Source organism: Argentina silus (genome assembly GCF_951799395.1).
Source record: "Argentina silus genome assembly, chromosome: 7".
Classification (NCBI taxonomy): Eukaryota; Metazoa; Chordata; class Actinopteri; order Argentiniformes; family Argentinidae; genus Argentina; species Argentina silus.
Window position 1 is genome coordinate 11,675,717 of NC_139661.1, and position 23,892 is coordinate 11,699,608.

At 45.7% G+C, this 23,892-nt stretch overlaps 1 protein-coding gene across 1 annotated transcript in view; it reads left to right on the forward strand.

The window, feature by feature from the left end:
• ebf2 (EBF transcription factor 2) overlaps nucleotides 1-9,699 on the forward strand; it is a gene marked incomplete at both ends in the record, with an annotated part of 26,389 nt that extends 16,690 nt beyond the window's left edge. The window contains 10 exons of the mRNA XM_083672915.1: nucleotides 5,507-5,588; nucleotides 7,185-7,326; nucleotides 7,509-7,639; nucleotides 7,928-8,054; nucleotides 8,309-8,397; nucleotides 8,521-8,586; nucleotides 8,698-8,872; nucleotides 9,012-9,197; nucleotides 9,357-9,524; nucleotides 9,668-9,699. Of these exons, the coding sequence (XP_083529041.1) occupies nucleotides 5,507-5,588; nucleotides 7,185-7,326; nucleotides 7,509-7,639; nucleotides 7,928-8,054; nucleotides 8,309-8,397; nucleotides 8,521-8,586; nucleotides 8,698-8,872; nucleotides 9,012-9,197; nucleotides 9,357-9,524; nucleotides 9,668-9,699 (1,198 nt within the window). The remainder of the gene's footprint in view (nucleotides 1-5,506; nucleotides 5,589-7,184; nucleotides 7,327-7,508; nucleotides 7,640-7,927; nucleotides 8,055-8,308; nucleotides 8,398-8,520; nucleotides 8,587-8,697; nucleotides 8,873-9,011; nucleotides 9,198-9,356; nucleotides 9,525-9,667) is intronic.
• Nucleotides 9,700-23,892: the final 14,193 nt, after the last annotated feature.

Sequence of the window (23,892 nt, forward strand, 5' to 3'; positions counted from 1 at the left end):
CCTCATACCCCCTCACCCCTCACCCCTCACCCCTCACCCCTCTCACCTCACAGCTCCAGCTTTTGCGGTGGCAAGCCTGATGGTTTTACAGGATTACCAAGCTCTATAAATCAGTACTAGTGGTTTCAGTGTTTGGCTTTGACACAGTTCTCAAGTTAAGAGACGGGGTGGGCTGGTGCTGTGGCTGGGGCCAGGGCTGGGGCTGGGGCCACAGGGGTGAGGCTGTGCTGGGATGGAATGGAGAAGAGGCCATGAGGGCGCATCCAATCCAGCGGTCAAACTTTAAAAGGAGTCCTCATTCCCCATGCTCTGTTTCAGTCTGTATGGCACATCTCCAAAGAATCTGCAGGCTATTTCTGATACCGCTGGCCAATCTGTGAGTATTTCCTTTCCACCATTGATCTGGTGTGTCCATCTCAACCCCTCAATCAGCGGTCAGCATGTGTGTGAGGATTGGTATGTCTGTCAGTCGGTCCATAGAGACTTTTAATCCCTGGATCATAAAAGGCGTCAATGAGAGACTAGCTCTCAGGGCACAGATTGTAGATTATGAAATATGGGACTGAGAAAGTATGTTTTAAATTGATTAAATTGTGTATGTCTGTCAACTTAAAAAAAAAAAAAAAAAAGTGATCCCTGCTTAGACAGCTTGCTAAGGTGTTGTGTGTTGACTACTTAGAAATGCAAGACAGTTGTAGGGGGAGGAAGAGAGAAAAAGAGGGTGAGATGTGTGTGAAGTTTTTTTAGGAAAGGTGAATGAAGTCAAATAAGTAATATAATTTCTGTATGTTTTAGGGGGAGGCTAGTTGGGAGGCTGGTGTGAAAGGTCCCGCGGTGGTATGCGACAGAGGGGGTATCAGTTCGTGGAGGGTTTTCTGTGCCCCATTAGCAGTGTCAAAGGTCAGGTGCCCCGGGTGTTAACCCTGGTGACCAGTCTAGCTTCCAGTCTGCCAGGGGACCCTGGGATCCAGGGGTATTTATTACCTCCCCCCAAAACCCCCCTCCTCAGAATCCCCAACTCTCCCCACAGAGGAAAACAAAACACCCCTTTTCCTCCCCCATCCCTTACCACAACCCACCCCATGTACTAATTGGATGCATATCCATACATTGATGCATGAAGGCCCATCTGTAGATATCTGCTTTGGCGTGAAATATTCTTAGGTCATCTCTGGCTTATCCAAATCTCAGCCAATAGCCAGGAGCTATGGAACTTAGCTGACCCAAAACATACATGTTTTGTGCATACATTGCAAATTGTGTTGTCAAAATATGATCGTGAATAGTTGTGAGTGTGAGTAATAGTGTGCATCTGTTTGTTCCAGTGTGTGAGTGTGTTTGCGTGTGTGTCTGTGTGTGAGTTACTGTTCTCAGTGTGTGAGTGTGTTTGCGTGTGTGTCTGTGTGTGAGTTACTGTTCTCAGTGTGTGAGTGTGGCAGAGGAAGGTCCTCAGCATGTCAGTATGTTTTAATGCCTCACATCTGGTTTCCTAATTTTCCTCCCCTAACCCCCCCACCATGTCAGGACACTGTTTTGTTTTTCCAGGGTGGGGGGTGATGGGGGGATGTCTGATGAGTGATGGCCCTGAATACAGGACGTCAACATCCCCCCCCCGTCTCTCTCTCTCTCTCTCTCTCTCCCCCTCCTTCCCTCCCTCTCTTTCTATTTCTCTCTTTCTCTTAGTACTGGCCTAAGGAAGACCATGCTCTTGATCTGTTACTCCATCACTATCCTCTCTCTCTCTCTCTCTCTCTCTCTCTCTCTCTCTCTGTTATTGGCTTATAATTGTGTTATCATTAATGTAACTGTCCAGAATCAGGGGGCCAGCCTTACATGAGATGGGCTGATGTCCCACAGGAAGAGAGAACTGGAGGATGTACAGTAGTGTAGTTATGTAGTGGTGTGTAATGGTACCTATGCATCATCGTGTAAAGATCCATTGACACTGATAAACCATTGTTTCCAATAAGCACAGAGAGTGATGTGTGTTATGTCTCTGGGAAACGGCCATATATGTCAATAGTCATTAAGGCTGATGAATGCCTATGAAAGTTCTTGTTAGAGGTTCCTGCGCTGCTCATGTGGTTGCACTATGATTAAGGCCATATGTATAGCTTAGCTTAACGCGACTGTGTAACAGATGCCTCTGAAAGTGCTGGGGCCACGAGTGGTGTGAAACAGAGGGTCAGTGCATGGGTGGAAATAGAAGAAATAAAGAATTACAGAACTGTGTCTGTAACTTTGTTGTTCTTGCAGTGACATGACTCGAAGTCTACTTTTTTGAACTAGTTTTTAGTTAAGCAAGTTGTCACCATGCGGATTGCTCCCCCCATGCTGTGAGGCATGTGTTTAGTCTTGGGAACTGAAGCAGATGCAGACAAAGGGGATTTGGAGGCCTTGACAGAGATACAGAGGGGAAGACAGAGGGGGAAAAACAGACTCCCTGTGGAGCCTGTGTGGAAATTGATCCCAAGGCTTAAGACTTGGGCCTACCTTTTGTTTGTGTTTCCTAATAAGTGTCTCTGTGGAGGGTGGGAGTTACCAGTTGGGGGGGTTATAGCTGATTTACATTAATGACAACTGCGGACTACTGTAGGTGTTTTATAAAACACTCAGCTGTCATCCTAAATGGTTACCGTAATTACGCAGAAAAGTTTGTTTCAGTTGGTTTTAGTGTAGCCTTGTGTACATCCACTTAGAGAAGAGAAATAGATATAGATATTAATTCCAGTGACAGCTCTATTCATGGTTCTGAGATAATCTATTTGAGTGTATGAGAGGCAGAGATGCAAAAACATACCTTTATTTATCAAGCTTCTTTGAATGCGGACCCCTCCCACAACATCCCACTGACATCAATACCACCTCAAACCCTGTACTCTTCATCTCATCTCTCGCCTGTGGGTGGGGAGGTGTGTGGGTGTATTACATTACCAAAACAAAAACAAACAACGGCGATATTAAACTTTTGCGACCACAATAGAGGAGGGGGAAAAAACAGAGGGTCCTCGACTTCTTATTAATTATGCAAGATTAGTCTAATTATAATTCAGCAAATGAATGTGTGGCAGAAGGTGCGAGGCGACGGGGCTGGGAGATTTGCATGTTAAGTGGGCAGGGGGAAGCGGCTAATGCATGCTAATGTATGCACCAACGTCTCGCTTTAATTTCAGCATTTGCAGCTGTGTGCGTCCGAACTGAGGGAGGTGAAAAGTTGACTGAATGGGTTTTTTGGGGGGGACAAAGGTGGGGGTGGAGGGGTGTGCAGAAGTGTGCGTGCGTGTGTGTGTGTGTGTGTGTATGGTATTACACACACAGTAAGGGAATGATGAGTGATGAGTAGAAGTCAGAGAGCAAGAACAGGTACACAAGGAGAGCCAGGGCATACAGAGCCCAGTGAGGATGTGGAAGATCTCCTCCCAGTGAGGGTTGAAGATCCATGTCCAGTACGTCTTTGGGTTCTAAAGCATCCCTGCAGTTCTCTAGTGTGACTCTGTGGAGTGAGCGGTCATTGCTGGTTGGGTGAACTTGAAGTGACCAGAGAGCAGGTGGCAGGGAGAGGCGTGTGTCTGAGACAGACCAGGGCCATGGCCACGCTCATTTACACCAACAATGGAGCCTTGGCCATAATGTTGTCATAAATTAGTCTACTGGGGATCTTTATGGGGGGGTTCCCACATTAACATCAGCCAGATGAATTGAATGTTTCCCATCATACACCAAGATGAAGATGGCATACTGTACAACACTCAAGTGCTCTTCTCTAAAACGTGGATGAAAGCAGAACATATTTCAACACAGCATGAGAGTGAGATACTGTACTGTTTAGAAAAAGGGCGGTGAGGCAGGGAGGGAGGAAGAAGGAGAGAGATGGGGATTGGGTTAGAAGGAGGAAGTGGTTGGAGGGAGGGAGAGGCAATGTTCCCCTTTTGCACACATCACCCGGAGCCCAACTGCAGCGGAGCTGTGAGGTTGGAGGTCCTGATAAATCATAATCACCCTCCGCCAACAACAATATTGATTGTCCTCCACTGAAATAGACCAAATCAAGAAATATTGGACACTGTTTTGGAACCAAGCGCTTGTTCTGAGCCAGGTCCTGTTCACAAGGGAAGAGGGGAGGGAGTGATGGAAGAAGAGAGAGGAGATGCTGAGAGAGTGAAGGAAATATTACAAATTAATGGGAGGGTCCTCGGCGGTGAGGCCAATATGAAGTCCCTCTCCAAACAAGGTCTCTCCATTAAGATGACTTACTGTATATTTGCAGCGTGCACAATGTGGGTGGGATGGAATACTGTAGCTACCCGACCAGCTCCAGCCACGGCCAATCATTCCATCCTGTCTCTTCCTCCTTGTTCGTGAATTCTACAACGGTTGTGTTATTAGAATTGTGAGGTCAGTGTGAATGGGCAACAAGCATTTGATCGTTGACCACATATTTGCCAATTGTCCTGATCTCTGCACCACTCCCCATTTCAATCTGATTCTACATCTCCCCTACCTATATCCTATCAATTGGTTCATCCCCACCTCCCTCATTACTCTCTGCCCCCCCCCCCCCCCCCCCCCACCAATCTCTTTCTCTCTCTGATGGAATGTGTGTTCCTTGTGGTTGCCTTCTCTTTCCCATCTCTGTCTTTCCTTCTCAGCGTGGGGACTTTGGGATTGCGGCAGAGCCGCGTTGCCATGGTAGCGGGCTGTGTTGCCGAACTGTGTACACCTGGGATTTGGAGTCTCTCTCCCTCCTCTCCCCAGCTTCATCTCACTTATTCCATCTCTCGCTCCCTTTCTCTTCTCCTCTCTGCTCTAGTGGAGGTGATCAGCAACCCCATTCTCCCCTTCTGTACTCTCACACTCACAGGTGCACACACACACATACAGGCAAGCAGACGTTCATGCAGAGTCACATAATGAGACACGTCCATGACAACACAAACATGTACATTCATGCACATATACATACTCCACTGTCTTCCTCTCTTTTTCCTCCGCCTCCTTTCACTCTCCCTTTCACTTTCCCCCACTGTTCCCATGTGGGGGGTTCAAATACAGCATTGCGGGATACCATGGTCCCCAGAGTCCCCCAGCATACATCACTGTCTCCTGTTCACTTTGAAACACAGCAGCAATTTTCACTGGACTGCATTTCAAATCCTCATCATTTGATTTAAAGTGTAATAACATTGACTCTAATGCTAAACTAAACAGCTGTGATTAATGCCTGAGCAGTTATCACACGGCAGCATTAACCACACACATACACACACACACACACACACACACACACACACACACACACACACACACACACACACACACACACTTAGCCCCAGCCACAGCCACACCCACACACACACACACACACACACACACACACACACACACACACACACTCACACACACACACACACACACACACGCACACGCACACGCACACGCACACGCACAATTGTTTTTCAAGTTTTGAGTTGTTGATTTATGTGTGTCCTGTTATTTACCTCTGCAGGTTTTTCTTGAAGTTTTTCCTGAAGTGTAACCAGAATTGTCTGAAGACAGCCGGGAACCCAAGGGACATGAGAAGATTTCAGGTATGGAGAGTAGGACAGAGAGATATGTGTATGTGTATATGTGGCAGAGAGAGATGGGGAGGGAGACTGTCTGTGTGAATGTGTGTGTACGTGCAAGATGTTGAGAACAGCCATTTTATGGTTGCCAGTATTTAAAATAAAATACATATGAAAACATGCCACTTTTTCTGCCCCTCCACCTTAATAAATGGGCTATTTTTGTTGGCCAGTTCTGGCCAGGTAGGCTTGAGACCACATTTCCTCATACCATAGTGAGACATTGGTCAGACATTTCCAATGGAAGGAATTGAGGGGAAAGTTAAAGGTGAAAGTTAAAAATCGATAGAAAAACAGAGAGAGAGAGAGATAGATGGAAAGATGGAGAGAAAGGAAAGGAGGTAGTGGGGTGGGAGAGACCAGGGGGGAGGCGGGCAGGAAATAGGCTGAGGTGTTTCAGGAAGTTGTCAAGAATTGAGTGATTGGCTCCAGATGGAGTAGGTCATGCTCCGTGACCCAGGAAGTGGTCACAGGGGACACTCCCGCTTCACTTCCTCTGCTGTCTTTCAGCACCGGAGCCCCTGTCTGGCATTTTCTCTCTCCCATCTACCCCTCTCCCCCTCTCCCCTCTCTCCCTCTCTCCCTCTCCCCCTCTCCCCCCTGTCTTCCACTATGTTTGTTTTAACTCCTGCGCTGTGACACATGCTGAGAAGTTATGAGCCGTTGGCTGCTCCAAGGCCCTCACCTCCAGGTTAGGAGACGATCAGAGCTGGACAGGAGGCCTGTTGCTGCTTGATCGATAATTTACAGTTATTTTCCCTCAGATTCCTCTCCTAGTCCACCACCTACAAGCACATCTGCTTTCGCTCCATCTCTCTCTTTCCCCTTCTCTGTCTCTCTCTGCACATTTACTCCAGTGCTCTGTATGTTTTTTAGCACTTAAATTCAGAAGTGTGTTTTTTTGTTTTTGTTTTGTGGTTTTATGTTAGTTTGTGCTCAGTTTAGTATTTCACCACTTGGTAGATCGCCCAGGATTTTTCATTAGAAATCTGGACGCTCCTGAACACTCAGCCAACACTCATAAACACTCATAGATAATCAAATGGATCCTGTTGGATTTCTTTTTCTTTCCTGAATGGATTTTGCATGCACATCCTCTATGCTGAACAAATGTATTTCATAGAGAGGCAGGGACACACACATGCTGCTCGCCAGAAATCAAATTAGAGCCACCATATATCACCAACTACTTTAACGCCCAGTAAAAATAGGAGATTCAGTCCATATGTTTGGTGTCAGTGAGGGATTTTGGGGAAGACAGGGCCTGCCCCACTGGACCACAACTCCAACCAGAGCCTCAGGAGGGAGGGGAGAGGATAGAGAACAGAGGGAGACATTGGGAGGCGAGAGGCCACAGAGAAGCACTGTGGTGGAGGGAGGGGAGTGGGGGTGTACAAATATGATAAGGAGCCCAGGGTTGTCATATTACTCATTGAAAAATACTGCTGTCATCAGTATGTTGAAATGCATTGTAGCGAAGGGAATTTGCAGTCCTACAAAAAGTCTTAGTCACTTTGATAAAACTCATGGTGTATCATTCTTTCTCTCTCTGTTCTTCAGGTTGTCCTGTCCAGCACTGTGTGTGTAGACGGCCATGTTTTAGCCGTGTCTGACAACATGTTTGTTCACAACAACTCCAAACACGGCCGGAGGGCTCGCAGGCTGGAGCCAGGAGAGTCGGTGGAGAACGGCATGGAGTATGGTAAGACACCAACCACCAACAAACTGAGATATGATACATCAGGAACCCGTTCATACTGTTTCTATCCACTTCATAGTCACCCTCACTATTGCACAAGCCCAGCTACAAGGTCTTGAGCTGACCCTCTGAAACCAACTCTACAGTTCCCGTAGTTAAAATGACTCTATTGTTTGTCTCTGCAGCCACTCCCTGTATCAAAGCCATCAGCCCCAGTGAGGGCTGGACCACGGGTGGGGCCATGGTCATTGTCATAGGAGAGAACTTCTTTGACGGGCTGCAGGTGGTGTTTGGCAGCATGCTGGTGTGGAGCGAGGTAGGGGATTAATACTTATCGTAACTGTCTCTTTAAAAACAACTCATTAATGATACTGTTAATGATTTGAAACATAAGGGGATAGGTAGTAAAACCATCTGGCTTGTCTCATTATCAGAGTAATTTATGGGCTGCCGACTACATGTTGGAATAGTTCCACATTATACCAGATACTGTAGAATAACAAAATAGAGGTGTTTGGTGCTTATTCTCTGGCTTGTCCTTCTTTCTCTCTCTCTCTCTCTCTCTCTCTCTCTCTCTCTCTCTCTCTCTCACTCTCTTGTGCAGTTGATCACACCCCACGCTATTCGTGTACAGACACCTCCTCGTCACATCCCCGGGGTCGTTGAGGTGACGCTGTCCTACAAATCTAAACAGTTCTGCAAGGGAGCTCCTGGCCGCTTCATCTACACAGGTGAACACACACCTCCTCACAATACAGCCACATCTACACACAAACACAATATCTTCTCAGTTCCTGTCGCACTATAGTTTAGGACCAATAGTGTCCCTCTCACAATTTACACAATCAACACTGGTGTAACTGTACATGAGTGAATTAATCAAGGTTCTTTGAGTTTAGGATGTTAGTGAAGTATGAGCTCGTGCTGATGTATCTGTGTGTGTGTGTGTGTGTGTGTGTGTGTGTGTGTGTTTGCGTGTGTTTAGCACTGAATGAGCCCACCATAGACTACGGTTTCCAGCGTCTTCAGAAGGTCATTCCTAGACACCCTGGCGATCCTGACAAACTGGCCAAGGTGAGTGACTCCTCATTCATGATAACACGCAACTTATTCTCTGTCAACACACACACACCTACTTCTGTACGTACACACAAGCTAACACCAGGGGCTAATGCTTCTTTCTCTTTCTGTGTGTAGGAGATGCTACTGAAGAGAGCAGCTGATCTGGTTGAGGCCTTGTATGGAAACCCACACAGCAATCAGGTAACCAGCCCTGTGCAGCTCTCCCATCGCTCTAATTATACTCTAATCAATAACCACTGCAAATCTGTGCCCTTTTAGAATTAATAACAGTTTGTATTGTCCGTCCTTTAGGACATGTTGCTGAAGCGTGCAGCAGACATCGCTGAGGCCTTGTACAGTGTTCCCCGTCCCCACAGTCAGCTGCAGGCCCTGCCCAGCTCCCCAGCCCACGGCAGTGTCATGGGCCTGGGCTCCTACCCCTCCCAGCTGGGCGTGAGCATCGGAGAGCCAGGCCATAACAGCCAGGGTGACGAGAATTGACACCACTAAAAATGGCCTTCTATACTTAGAGGAGTCTGAGTGTTGTGATGTTGTTCTGGTTGGAGATAGATATCACATCCAGAAAAAAAACAGTTTTTAAACTTTCTGTATGTCTCTCTCTCCAGGTTACATTCGTAACTCCAGCAGTTTGTCCCCGCGCGGGTACCCCTCTGCCTCCACCCCTCAGCAGTCAGGTTATGGTGGCAGCGGGGGCATGAGTGGTGGGTACGGGGCAGTGCCCATGACTAGTCTTGGGGTGCCAGGCTCCCCAGGTTTCAGCAGTGCCTCCCCTAACGGCTCCCCTTATGGCAGTGAGTAACACTCTGTTTCTTCTCTTGCTCAGTCCCTTGTTTCTGTCTGAACTAATTAATTAGCTCTTATTTTAATAATTGTACTTAAGAAGACTTAGAAGAGACAGACACGGTGAATAAGTTAATGATTGCTATTGTCTTTCTCTCTCTGTTCCACAGTAATGCCGTCTAGCCCCACTATCCCGGGTTCCAGCTCCTCATCCTCCCTCTTGCCATTCTCCTCCTTCCCTTCCTCTGCCAAACAGAAGAGCGCCTTCGCGCCCGTCCTCAGGCCCCAGGGTTCCCTCTCTCCTGCCTGCCCCGGCTCAGGGGGCAACAGCTTCAGAGGTAACTTTCCCACCCACAATCCAACTCCTCCCGCACTACTCAGACATGGCTAAGCAATATGGCAGGCTGTTTGATGATGAGTCACAGTAAGGTATGTAACAAACCATGAATGATCTAAAAGGTGATTTTCTCTTCCCCTTTAGCAATGACCGGCCTGGTAGTGCCCCCGATGTAGCCACCACCAACCCCCTCCATGCCAGACCACTGCCCCACCTACCCCTTCTCCAGGCACTAAGAGGGCAGGGACAACGGAACACTGATTTCTCACCATAACTATATTGACTGATTCCCTGCTACTTTTTAGTACATTTTTCATCTACATGGATGAAAGGGATGGGGTTAGAACCTCCAAAGACCAGCCATCCACTCCAGAAGCAGTGAGAAGATGGTCTCTTCATCTACAGTAGCTCTAAAGACAAGCAAGCTCCTGAGGTGGCGTCAGAAGAGAAGGAGCCCTAGTGGGTGCTTTATGAGGTGTCTCTGCATTTTGAGAGGACCGCAGCAGTCGACAGTGAGAATGCATTTACAAGCTTGAAAAGCACCCGTATCTTCCCAGCCCTACTGCTTTATGCAGCATGTGGCTCTTCCAACACCACCCAAATCGGATCAACCTCTTGGGGCTAAAAGCGAGCAGGAATGTCTCCATTGATGATTTGTTGTAAGAGCACTGAACTCGGTGGATGATGGACACCTCTGCTAATAATACTATTTGTTGAACCTCTATAAAGCAGGGTGCTATTTGTCTCTGTAAGGACACTGTCAAAGGCATGTAAATGTACATTGTCTGTGTGAAAGCCTGGGGTTTTTGTAGTAGACTTTTTGAAGGTGATTTACATTCCAGAATGACAGACTCTTTATTGTTTTGTTCTGATCTCCATGATTTTACAAGGTCAAATTCTTTGTCCTCTAGGGTTGCTAATAAAGGAATTCATATATTGATTTATTTAAGAAAAAAAACAAGCAATTTAACTTATTATTATAGTTAGTTTAGGGAATAATATAAACGTGTTTTATAAACGTGTTCCTTTTTGCAATTGTTATAAAAAAAATATTATGTTATCTCTACATTGCCATTATTCTTGTTTTTCTGGAACTCTGTAAGGTTTTATCAACCACAATGGATGACTCAAAAGATGAAGCACACCATGAAAAGTGTATTTGTAATAATTCATTGGCCAATACTTTTACCTGGTTTGTCACATAACAAAATAGAACTGTTATGTGCCTGGCCAAATAAAGCAAATGGCCTTGCTATTTTCTATAGAGGAAAATTAGTTAGCCTATATCATTATTCATTTCATTTGTATGCATGTTATTTCAACATTGATTCCCTGATATTATTTCATTTCAAGTTGCAAATTTGAAAATGTAAGCTGAAGGTTATGATTTTATTGTTGATTAATTTATGTGTTCATCCTAATGCTCTGGTCGCTATGCAGTATATGAACTAAGAAGCACAAACTGAACACGTAGGGAACATTTTGGGTGTACTGTAGTTCACAAACCCATGCAACAGTGTCCTTATGCACTGATTGTAACACAATACAAACATCATACTCAGGATTAGAAAACAAAGAGTAAACAGAAATAAGATTGCATTTTTTCAAAGTTGTTTTTAGTGTTTGACTGGTTTTATTTATTTGAAAACAGTTAGTAAATGCAAGGTCACTCAAGTTTTTTAAAGCCATCTTTCTTTTTAAATGGTACAGAATAACAAAGCCTGACATTGTCTGAATATGTGATTTGTATATCTTAAGGTGTAATTATATTTTGTCCTCCAAATAAAATGAAATAAAATCACAAAACAAATTCACTGTTGGTCCTTCTTAATTACTCAACATTTGTGCATGTGTACCATGTATGTATTTGCATTTATGGAATGAATCATAGTATAAAAATGCACAGATACCCATAATCCAGGGTTGCTATTATCGATTAAAAACTCTCCACAGCAGTGTGATTTTTCTACATAGCGATATCTTACTATATTTCAGGACTATGCTGTACGACTACTTCCGACTATGCCTATCACCTGTGTGCTTGTGTAGACTGATAGACTGCTTTGTATACATTGCTGATGAGCCACAGTATCTTAATTGTGGAGCAAGCGTCAAAGAGTGTGTACTGCATGTTAAGATAAACAACATCCCCCCATGACTCTCCTCCACAGCAAACCCTTTTCCTCTGAGGACCAAGCCTCTGGGGGCCCCACTCAGAACCACGTATGAGCCTCTCTCCAGCATGTGCCCTCTTTCTCTCCAATCTCTCTCTCCCTCTCTCTCTACACTGCCATTCTTTCTTTCATTCTTTGTTTCAACCCCTTTTTATCCCTTCTTTCTCTCTCTCCCTCCCTCTCTCAGTAATGGCTTCTCTCTGTTAATGTAATTAGCACTGGTATAGGAGGGCAGTTAATTACCCACTCTTTTTTGATCGGGTAATTAATGTTATGCCAGGAAACAGCAACTGTTTCATTAACACAGCGCTCAAAGCAGTGAGGGGGTGGGGCAGCATTGAGTGTATGTCCATGAGTGCATCAATGTGTTTGGGTTGTGCGTTGCACGTCTGAACATACATTACAGTGCTCGGGGATAGTATAAGAGAGGTAATGACTTCAAAAGCTGACACTCTCTCATTGAAGGGACTCACCGTTGTCTTCCTCTCTCTTTTTTCTCTCTTGAACCCACTCACCAACTCTCTCTCTCTCTCTCGTTCTCTCTCTCTCCCTCCCTCTGCGGATATGCTGCTAATTTGACACGTTAAAGTCAGCATTGTTGTCAGCACCTCAGCATTCATCCTACTGAGTGCTCCTTCTGCCCATTGGTGCAGGAGCCATATGCTCCTCTTCCACATGACTGTTTTGTTGTTGTTGTGTTGGCTGCTGCATCAGAGGCGCCATTTCACTGTCTTCTGATCACACATTAGATTTAGGAAGATGTTTACCACCTGCTGCTAAATACTTTCACAGACATAGACACATCTCACTATCAATATTTCATACACTGTGTCTTAAGTGTTTTTTAATGCATGAATTATGATTATATATATAAATAAACTAATGATGTTACAATATTATGCATAAATATATAACAGAATCGAAAATAGACAGAACAGAATACAAAATGCATCTGTCCCCTCCTTCTCTCATGGGAAATGTTTGTGTTTATATACCCAATTAGCCCTCTGGCCACAGCATGGCCAGGCATTAGGCTGACATTAGCCCTGAGTGTGCGGACTGTGCGTGTGTGTGTGTGTGTGTGTGTATGTGTGTGTGTGGGTGTGTGTGTGTGTGTGTGCGCGTGTGTATGTGCGTGTGTGTGTGTGTGTCTGTGTGTGTGTGTGGTGTGTGGTGTGTGGTGTGTGTGTGTGATACAGTGCATCTTTGGTCTACTAGGTAGTCTGAGAGTTTTTTGGCAAACAGATTTGTAAATTGGCTCGACCCCACCCAATCACTCTCTTCAACCAATCACAAAATCCTGTATTGTTGTCCATTAGACCACTGAACGCCCTTTCCTTTTTCCAAAATGAACCCCTCACCCCCCAACCCCATTCCCTTGGGTGTCCGTAGAGTGGGGTGGCAGATGGGATAGACAGAGAGCTGCCCCATGAGACAACCCCCCGACAAAACACACACACACACACACACACACACACACACACACACACACACACACACACACACACACACACACACTACCCCCAAGCTTTAGACACAAACCTCATCTGTCTGCCCTCTGCTTTTGTTCACACTGCAAAAGTGTGCTCTGTGAACACTGGTCTCTGCCCAGCCTCTCAATCTGTGTGTCGAGTGTGTGTGCATGTGTTGAGTAGCATATGCACTCAGTCATCATACTAAGAAAATGTGTGTACCGTACATCTGTACAGTTCCATCATCACATGATGATGCTGATGATGCCTATGCTTGGCTACTGTGTGGAGGTGAGTGGCCCAGATGTTTCTGGGAGTAATAAAGAAGCTACACCTGACCTAAAACACACAGTTAATAATCAGTCTAGTTGGCTTAAAACCGCTTTGAACCTAGGTTTTGTCTTTAGGTGCTTTATGTTTGATGCCATAGCCCAAAGATAGGCTTACCATTTTGTTAATACATTAGAGACCACATTTCCTCTCATTACAAACATTATAAACATTCACACATGCAACTTAAGATATTTGGATAGACATATATACAGCTCTAAAGACTAAGCTATTTAATTATTATTTAGGGGTTTTGATGGTTTTGTTCATCCTGTGGGAGCCATTCGTGCCCTAATGTAGAAATGTACAAATATATTACTAACACATGTTAAACCAAGCTTTTATGAAAATATCAGTTGTGTCTCTCGGTTCATGAAATTTGAACTCCCATGTAATATTGATAATAGCAGAGTTCAATCAGTAGGGATCTAATTTGGCCTAACTGCGCGTATTGGTTGTTATTGCGAAAAGGTCTGAGGTGAGAAGGCCCTACACCGGTGATTAATTACGCCCACGCTGGATGACAGTGGTGGGATCTCTCAACGTGGTGCCTGCAACCGACACGGAGGGAAATCCACCCTGGCTAATTGACCCGGCTTCTGTAGGCCATCCATCACCCGTGGCCCAAGTGCCCCTGCAAGAAACACATTATTCAGGGGTAAGTTAGTTAAGCAACTACCGCTCCACCTTTCGGTAATGGCATTAGCTCTACTCGGCGGTGGACGTCTTCCTGGCCAGAATTGACAAACTATTTTATGTGGTGCCAATATTGTATTAAATATGTCATGGACGATTTTTGAAGAATGTAATTACAAGAAGCATTTAGCCTGAAATTATTTATTTTTTAGTAGGCTATACCCAGCATGCTAAACCGACTCCTGCATTTAGCAGGCATAGGCATAGTGGCGCCCCTGCCACTGAGTAAATGCCGCTGCTTGTTTGAGTTGAGTGTTCTCTAGGACAAGTGGTTGCAATTAGAAGGTCTACAACCTACTCTTGAGAGAGATGGCGCAGCATCCTTTTCATTGTGATGTGACTGACGACTGGTCACCACCCACTGAAGTGCCATTGAGTGAATTGAATGGATCATATTGTTCTTGAGATATTTTAAAGGCCTAAATCAGCATACTATCATTAAAACAAATACACATTAGTGATCTGGGTCACATGTACCATAGCATGAAACAACCCTTCTGCTACACATTCATCCTGTTGGGAGTTATTGAAGAGTGTTATTGATCTGTTACTAATAGCCTTCTGTAGAGGGCCAGTTATAATATGGCACGTGATAGTGGCACTTTGATACAGAATTAATCACTGTTTTAAGTTCAGATATAGATTTATTGTCAAGACAATACTATGTTCTATATTCTTTTTTTTCTATTTTTCTGTCTTTTACTGTTCTTTTTGGTCTTTTCCTTTCTTTGTGTAGTACCAGAGCAGCCCATCAGTGCTGTGTGTGGTGTTGTGGTGTATGGGTGAGGAGAACAGACAGGGAGAGATGCAGGGCTCTGGGCCTGGGTCCTCTCCCCTTAACACCTGGTCAGGGCCCACATGTGCTTTCGCTTTGCTCCCCAGGAAATGGAGGGACAGCCAGCGAAGAGAGGGGAGAGGAGGGGAGAGACATATATTAGAGTCAGAGAGCCATGGGTAGATACTGGTGTGAGCAGGACAAATGATTTCTCATCCCCAAAGGGTGACTCAGTCATACCAGAATCTCTCCCAAAATAACCGCCCTTTTCTCTCCCACCGAGAAAGCTGGCTCAGAGTTTACAAAGGAGGAGCAAGTGCAGTTTGGCAGATACTTGTTGAATGAGAAGATTTGTCACTGTCTGTGTGCTGTCTAATGTTTAGTAGTAATGTCTGTATGGTGTCTGTGCTGTGTGTGAACACACTGGAGGTTTGTACTGCATAACTGTAGCTATGGGCAGCCCTGTTTTGGGCAAGAGGAGAAGAGTGTGGTGGCATGTAAATAATGTAAACTATACTATGCATTATTTTTTTAACCCCACCAGTTGGACAGGACTTGTGATGGAACAGGGACTGTTACACATATTGAAAGTACAACAGGAGTGGCCTATCATGTCCTTACTGTGGATGGTAGCTCTACAGTGCCACCTGCTGGTAAAAGAACATACCTTTATTTTTCTATCTCAATTATTTTATTGGTCAATTCCAAACAACAGTTCTAGAGTTGTAATACAGCAGTCATTCTGTTTTCGCTGTTGTTGTTGTTGATTTGCTTACCTTGGTTAGTTTTGAATGGTGCTGCTCTGTGTGTGTGTGTGTGTGTGTGTGTGTCATTCGTGCATGCATGCGTGAATGCTGGTGTGTTTAGGTCTGTCACACCTCAGCTGAACCCCATAGTCTTTGTACCTCTTTGTGGGGTAACATTCTGACAACAGTCACAAACAACTAGCCCTCACCCCAACAAGCATAAATATGCAGATGGATATCTAATCAAATAAATCCATTCATTACCAGAGCTGCTGGTATTTCTGCTTTTGCATTAATTACAGAGTCATTACCATATCAATTAGAGAAATCAGAGATCATGTAATTAAGGTTTAACCAAGAGCACCTGCTGCCTCTGTGTGTTTTCTGTGTGTTTTCTTGTGTATGTGTGTGTGTGTGTGTGTGTGTGTGTGTGTGTGTGTGTGTGTGTGTGTGTGTGTTCCAGTCCTAATCTCATCCCAGGCCTTTGACAGGTCTCTCCTTCATCAATCTAGAGCTGTCGGAATTCAACGTTTTTTGTTTTTGTTTTTCAGTGGGGTTGTTTTGTAGGGGGCGGAGTAGGAATCGTTGTCATGGCGATCCGATTGCTTGGCAGGGACGCCTGATTAGAAAAGAGGGACAGTTGGAGAGAGAGACAGGTTGCTCATCCTATAGGACAGATTGGGATAGAGAGAGGACTCTTGGGGTGTCAGGTTGTATTTTGTGTGTCGCGGCTCGGGTAACACATTACAACAAATCCTGTGCATTATTCTTACTGGGTACACAAGATATCTTGTTCAGGATTTTCTTGTAGCTTATCACACAATGTTTTCTAGGTTGTCTTTAAAATGCCTTCAATTGGTGTTGATGTACTGTATGTAATTTTTTTCCATAAAGATGAAAGCATGTATCGGTTAATTGTTCACCACAGTGCAAAATATTGTACTCACCAGAGAGGCAGTGATTGTGATTTCCATGTTTACCTGAATATTTGACCTACAAAGAAATTAACTGACATGGAAATGGCAGTTTAGTGGATATGGTGGTTGTGACCAGGTTGTGAAGAGGGAGGGATAATATGGTTCTAGTCAGGCAGTGGGGATGGGATGGATGTGAGGGCAGCGGGTAGCGGGGTAAAGGTGAGGGATTTAGTATTTTGGGCGGAGAAGGATCTGAAAGAAAAACACACAGAGGAAAAGAGACAGGGGAAGAGAGGCGCTTAGGAAAGGGAGGGAGGGTGTTTGGGGAATGGGGATATGAGGCTCTGGGGGACATGTCTCAGCTGCACAGGGCCCCAAAATGGCACCAACCTCCGGCCTCCTCCCCTGCCTTTTCCTGTTCCACTTCCTCTGTTCTCTCTCTCTCTCTCTCTCTCTCTCTCCATCTATCTCTAGTTGGTCAGTAACTGTAACCCTCCATTGTGTCCTTCTTGCCCTCTACATGACTCCAGCCACACTCACTCACTCACACACACACACACACACACACACACACACACACACACACACACACACACACACACACACACACACACACACACACACACACACACACACACACACACATACACACACACCTGTAGCGGTGATGATACTGTGCCCTGACCTCACAACCTCCTAGGGCTTGACATCCTCTCCCCTCCTCCCCTCCTCCCCTCCTCCCCTCCTCCCTGTGCAGCCCCTGTGATTTGTGGTACTAAATCCATCTCCCCCTCCTCACCTAGCCCCTGTTCCCCCCTCTACCTCCCCCAGTCCTTAAATCACTCTCACACCCCCTGTGAGAGGACCCCAGTGTGGACCATAGCAACACAAACACAGGAGCTCCTCTACACTGCCAGACAGCCATTCCCTCTACCAATGGGAAATACACTATGAAAACAACACATTTTCCACCATGACTCTCCTGGCAGTATATACTGTATGTAGATCTGTAATGACCCTGGATAAGCAATCTCTTGTGTGATTCTCTACAATCCTGTCTGGAGTAGAGTTTGTGTTTGCAGGGACTGTTGTACCCCTCAGGTGCCCTGAGGCCTACTACACTACTCTCTCTCTCTCTCTGTCTCTCTCTCTCTCTCTCTCTCTCTCTCTCTCTCTCTCTCTCTCTCGCTCTCTCTCTCTCTCTCTCTCTCTCTCTCTCTCTCTCTCTCTCTCTCTACCAGGGGATAAAAAGGAGGGGCGATATTTGCTGCAGGATGATTGTTCTTACTATAGATCAAGTTATAAAGACTAAAGGGTTATGGTCCTGTGTGTGATAACCTACAAGGTTACTTTCCAGTCACGGCATGCCTCTTCACAGTTTTCACAACTATGCTCTGGAATACCACAAGGTGGCAGGAGAAAGCTGTATCTGTAACAGCACCATTATTGCTGAAATCATAATTACTGCTTGGTCATCCTTTGACCCAACTGGCACTCATCCTACCTTTTCCTGGGTCATTCATTGGTTAGCTACAGTAGTGTGGTGGATGTTCTAATCTGGGAACAGAGAAGACAGCTCTTGGTGTCAAAGGCTGTAACCTCTTTAACTTTTTCTCTTTGTAAATGATGAAAACTTAACATAATCTCCAGAGGCCTCTAATCTGTTTCTGAAGTTTCCTGATAAGAGAGTATTTAGACAAAACAATTTCTCCATCAGAGTAGTGAAAAGCCAAGCTTTTCCACTCAGTCACAATTCCCTTTGATTTAATATTTCCCTCTGTTTTTTTTTCATTTTTTTCTTTCCACATTTTAACACATTTTATTCATTCTTAGACGGTCTCATCCGAGGAAATGTACAAAGCAAGATGCCATTCCTTCTCCATCTATTTTAAATGACTTCCCTGGCTCCCATTTGACCATCTTCATGTGTTTATAGTGAGATACGGTATTTTCCTCTTCAGGTCCATTGGGTTAATCTAAGCATTTACTGTATCTCAATGGTATCATATCTAGCTGTACCTTGGTCTAAATTATTGAAACAACACTGTCACAGTGTCTCCAGTGCCACAGTTGTCAGGCTGCAGGGATGGATGCCAGTCTACCCCAGGCCATGGTCATTCCCAGCTGGTGTGACCCAGTGATGGCCAGTGCTGACCCTGTGGTTATGGTAACACCCAGCGGCCAGCCTACACACACACACTGGGCGGTGGTCAGCACTTAACACACCCCACTAGTGTTAGTGACAGATCAGCTCCTCACATGAGCTGGCAGTGTGCCTGGTCCATGTGAGAGTGTGGATATGAAGCCCTGCCCTTGGTTTGTTACCCGCCATATGGCATTCCCAATCAGTGCCCTCTCTCTTGGTACTAGGCCAGCCTTGACAGACTCACCAAAGGAAGCTCTCCAAGTCTCTGAGCTCTGTGGCTTTATGCTCAGAGAGGCCAAATGCCAGAGATGGATTTTTATAAAGATGGCTAATGTCAGAGGGCCTGTATTGAGGCTAAATGTCTATTAGACACTAATTGGGGAGACATGGAGCTTATGAACACAGAAATGTGGCTGTTCTTATATTTTGCTATGCAAATCTGTGAAGAAGATTTCTCTTAAAGCTTATGCAAACGGTGGGGAATCGGACATACTACACATTATACTAATAAATGACCTCCCCCTTGGATGTGCTCAGTACAGTATTTGTGGCTGTCTGTGTTTTTGCCTATATGTGTTATATGATTATATACATATATATATATATATATATATATATATATATATATATATATATATATATATATATATATATGATGCTGTATCAAGTGTTTTGTTAGATGTGTTGTTGTAAGACATGTTGAGGGAGGAGTGTGCAGGGCTGGCTGGGCTGAGCGGGGCTCTGTACCATAGCTGTGCTCTGGGAGGCTGTGTGGTGCAGTGCAGTGCTGAGCCACGTTGTGCTGGGCTCCTGCTAGAATACACCATCTGATAACACTGCCAGAACTCTCCATAGGGGGCACCATGGTCCAAGGTGTAGTCTTACAGTACATTTAAAACTCACTCCTGCTGCCACTGCAACATTTCCTGTCTCTACTCTTTAAATAATGTAATCTAAGGCGTTAGATTACAGGTAGGCAAAGTAATACTTACCATTAGTACAGGTTTGAGTGATAATGCATATGGAGACATTGGCTCCACTCCTCAACCAATCCCTGCATAAGTTGTTTGTGTACTGTGTGGTTGGGTTGCTCTGTCAGAATCAATACTACATACCCTCTGTCCCATTCTCTATTGCTGCCATACTTCTCATTACCACAAGAGGGGGCAGCAAATCTCATGATGCTTATAGCCGTGAAAGTACAGATGTTATGCCAGGATGAGAGGGATGCTTGCTGCACATCTTGTGTGAACAACTACATCTATCGCATGCAGTTCACAGGAAAGACAGGATCATGGCAATTTGATGTTGATAAGTGGACTCAACTCAATGGATGAGGCAGCCACTACCTAATGGATGTAAGCACTGTAGCGCAATGCAGTTCGGTTACACATTGTAAGTCTTCTTGTTCCACTCTCGCTGCCTGATAGTGACTAATACAATGTCCAAAATAACTCTGAAACACAAGTGCTGCAGGTGCAGAGGATGACATGGGCCTACAGTACAGTATTGACTTGTACTGTAGGCTGATGGAGCTCTGCCAGCAGAACCACCAAGAGACTCTCTCTGTAGGAATGTGGGATGGATTCAACACCAGCAGCATAACCAAACACACTTCTCAGGGATGTATGTGTTATCTGTGTACGGGATAAAAGAATGGTGCCAATGAGTGAAGCTAATTCATACAAAGAGGGCTGGTTTTGTCTCTGTCTTGTTTCGTCTGTCTGCCATCGGGCCACATTCTGACTTAATGAAGTGTTTGTTCCCTAAATACTCTCCAGAACCCTTATGCCCACGTGATCCATCTTTGTTGAAGAGCATGACTAAATTAGATCAGTTAATGAGAATATCCCCTGAAGGCTCTCTCTCTCTCTCTTTCTCTCTCGTCACCTGTGGAGTGAATATGAATTAGCGTATGTAGTTTCTGTCCCCATCAGTAAGTGAAGACTCCCAGGCCCTCTCTATCCAGGCCATTGTCCAGGCCAGGCTCATTGTCTCTGTCATTCTCTCAGCTGGAGGGGCACCAAAGCCATCCAGGACATGGCCTCACCAACCCCAGGCTCACAGGTCAGCTTCCTGTACCTTAATATTGTTGCATTTCTGGATAGGAGCAAGCTTAAAGCATGAGCAGCCCCATCCCCCTGCACATCTGGCTGGGTCATCACGGCATCATGGACACCAAAGCTGTACTCAAGCCGAGTCTTGGCTCTGTATTTCAGTTGATAATTGACATCAATGTCATTTGTTATAAACACTCTCTCTTTCTCTCTCTCTCTCTCTCTCTCTCCCCCCCTCCCTCTCTTTCTCTGTGGGTTAGTGCTGGTTGTGTGTGTGTGTGGGCCTGTCCAGTTCAGGCCTGTGTTTTAAGAGGGGCACTGGAGCAGCTAATGTGCTGGCGGGTGCTGGCCGTCACACTGAAGGAGGGCAGCCGCGTGTTTCTCTCTCCCCCCAGGGCCACACAACCTGTCCCTCTCTACCTCAGGTGGGAACCAGAGAGATGATGCCGCTGTTATTATTAGACTTAATCCTCATTACTGAAAAGATACAGATACAATGTTGTATCTGTTTGACAGGTTGTAATGGGTTGGTAAGCCCTCTCCTCCTTAGGGTCATATCAGTTTAGCTTGGTGGTGTTAAGGTTCCACCATAAACCTGGTCCTCCATTAGCTCAGAGAAAACACAGCACTCAAGCCTGCTCTGGGCAGCCTTGTGAAAAAGGGTCCTGTCCTGATTATAAAACCCTGCAGTAACTCAATGGGATATGCTCCCATGCTTCTCATACCTGTATGCTGCCTTGTTTGACGGTGAGTGTGACATCATGGTTGCGTGAATGACAGTGATGCGTACAGTAGCACTGCAGGCATAAGGTAGTAACACCAGTCTAGTTCATTCATATTCTGCAGCAGCACAGTAAGTTGTTATCAGATCAGAGGATGCCTCTCTCTCTCTCTCTCAGGAGAGAGAGAGAGAGGAGGAGAGGGAGAAAGGAGATACAGGTAGTGAATGAGGAAGGAATGTAATTGCAGACTTAACAGAAATGTTTATATAATGCTATCTTTTACACAAAATATCCTCTAATATCCTGTTCACAAAGCCATTGTACTGAATGAATACAAAGCCAAATGAAGTGATGGATTTCATTTCATCCTCTCTAAGGTACAAATTGTGTGCACATTTGGTTCAATATCATTCATCATTCTGCTCATCATTCTGCAATCGTGCAAAAATGAGCAATAGTTAGAGAGAGAGAGAGAGAGAGAGAGAGAGAGAGAGAGAGAGAGGTAGAGAAAAAGAGAAAGCTTTGCCTGCCAAAGGTCTGTCCACTTCCCCTTTATTGACCCCCCACCTCCCCCATGTCCTCTCTCTCTCCATGTCCGCTTCGTTATAGTGCATTGGCTCTGAACTGAACAGTTAATTGAGAAGAGACATAAAAGACCATAATGTAGGTTTCTGTGTGTGTGTGTGTGTGTGTGTGTGTGTGTGTGTGTGTGTGTGTGTGTGTGTGTGTGTGTGTGTGTGTGTCTGTGTGTGTCTGTGTGTGTGCGTGCTGTGCGTGTTTGCATGTGATGAAGTGAGCCAAGGAGAGAGAGATGTTAAAGGATCTTTTTGCCTGCGTCAGCAGCATTGCAGGGGGAGGAGAGTGGCGGAGGGGGGTTGCTGGGGAAAGTGAGAGGAGAGAGAATGCTAGAGAAACAACCGTAGCAATACCAGTGAACAGGTGCAGCCTCCGTCAGTCCCTCTTTCTGCCTGCTGCATACACACATATACTCACACACACACACACACACACACACACACACACACACAAAACAAACAAACACAAACACACACACACACACACACACACACACACACACACACACACATACAAACAGACTCGGCTTGGAAACTGATACAGAAAACTAAGAAGCTGCTTCACTCTCTGCTGTCCTCATAGTACCCCTAGTTGAGCAGCAAACAGAAGACGGAGAGGGAGCAAGATTGACCAAGAGAGAGGAAGGCAGGGAGATAAAGGGGGGGGAGGGTGAGGGTGAAAGAGAGGGAGAGAAACCAGAGCTGGATGGAAGCAGGCTGGTGTTATTACTGCAGCCCAGAGAGTGATATAAAAAAAAAACTCTGTGTTACTGCTCACACAAACACTTGCACATTGTACACACAGAGATGTACACACATACTGCACCAGCCAGCTTGTATGGGTACCAATCCTGTTCGCCGCAGCGCCTGAAGAGCAGGGAGAGAGAGAGGGAGAGGGAGAGGGAGAGGGAGAGGGAGAGAGGGAGGGGGGAGCAGCAGCGAGAGAGGAAAAGGGAGGGAGCCGGACAGTCAGCAAGCGAGAGGCAGTTTTTACGTGCATGTTTAGACATTATTTTTTTCTTCTCTAGTCTCTTGAGTGTGTGAGTGATACTCAGAATGGCTGTGGTGCTCACCGCTTCTCTGTAGCAGAGCCACGGCAAGTGAGCACCCACCGCTCCACCCGCAGATGGACACACAGCTGAGGAAAGAAATAGAGGACAGGAAAGAAAAGCGAGAGAGGGGGAGATTTGACTTTGATTTAAAGCTGTTCAGGCTTGCCCTCCACCGACTATCACTCCATCCCTTTTTAATCTCCTCATTTTCTTAGAGTGGGGTAGGAGTTGTTTCTCAGTTTCTCAGGAAAGAGAGTGAGAGGAAGAGAAGAGAAGAGAGGTAGAGAAGTCTGCATCACCTGTGCGGACAGCCTACATTCCTGCCTGTTCCCTTGCTGTGGTTCAGAGAGAGAGAGGGGGAACAGAAGAGCAGAGAGAGGGAGGGAGAGGGAGCGAAAAGAATTAGACTGGTAAAGTGTATGTGAGAGAGAGAGAGACGGAGAGAGAGAGAGAGAGGGAGAGAGAGAGAGAGAGAGAGCTGGAGCTGCGCTGCAGTAGCATCCAACAGCAGACGGCTAAGGACTGCCTCCCTGTGTGTGTGTGTCCGTGTGTGTCCGTGTGTGTGTGTGCGCGTGTGTGTGTGTGTGTGTCTGCACTGCTGAAGAGGAGGAGGAGGAGGCAGAGTGTGAGCACACTCTCTCAGACGCTGCAGGGCCGTACGGGAACACACACCGGCACCGTTAGCGTCCGCCCGCGGCAGGCAGGAC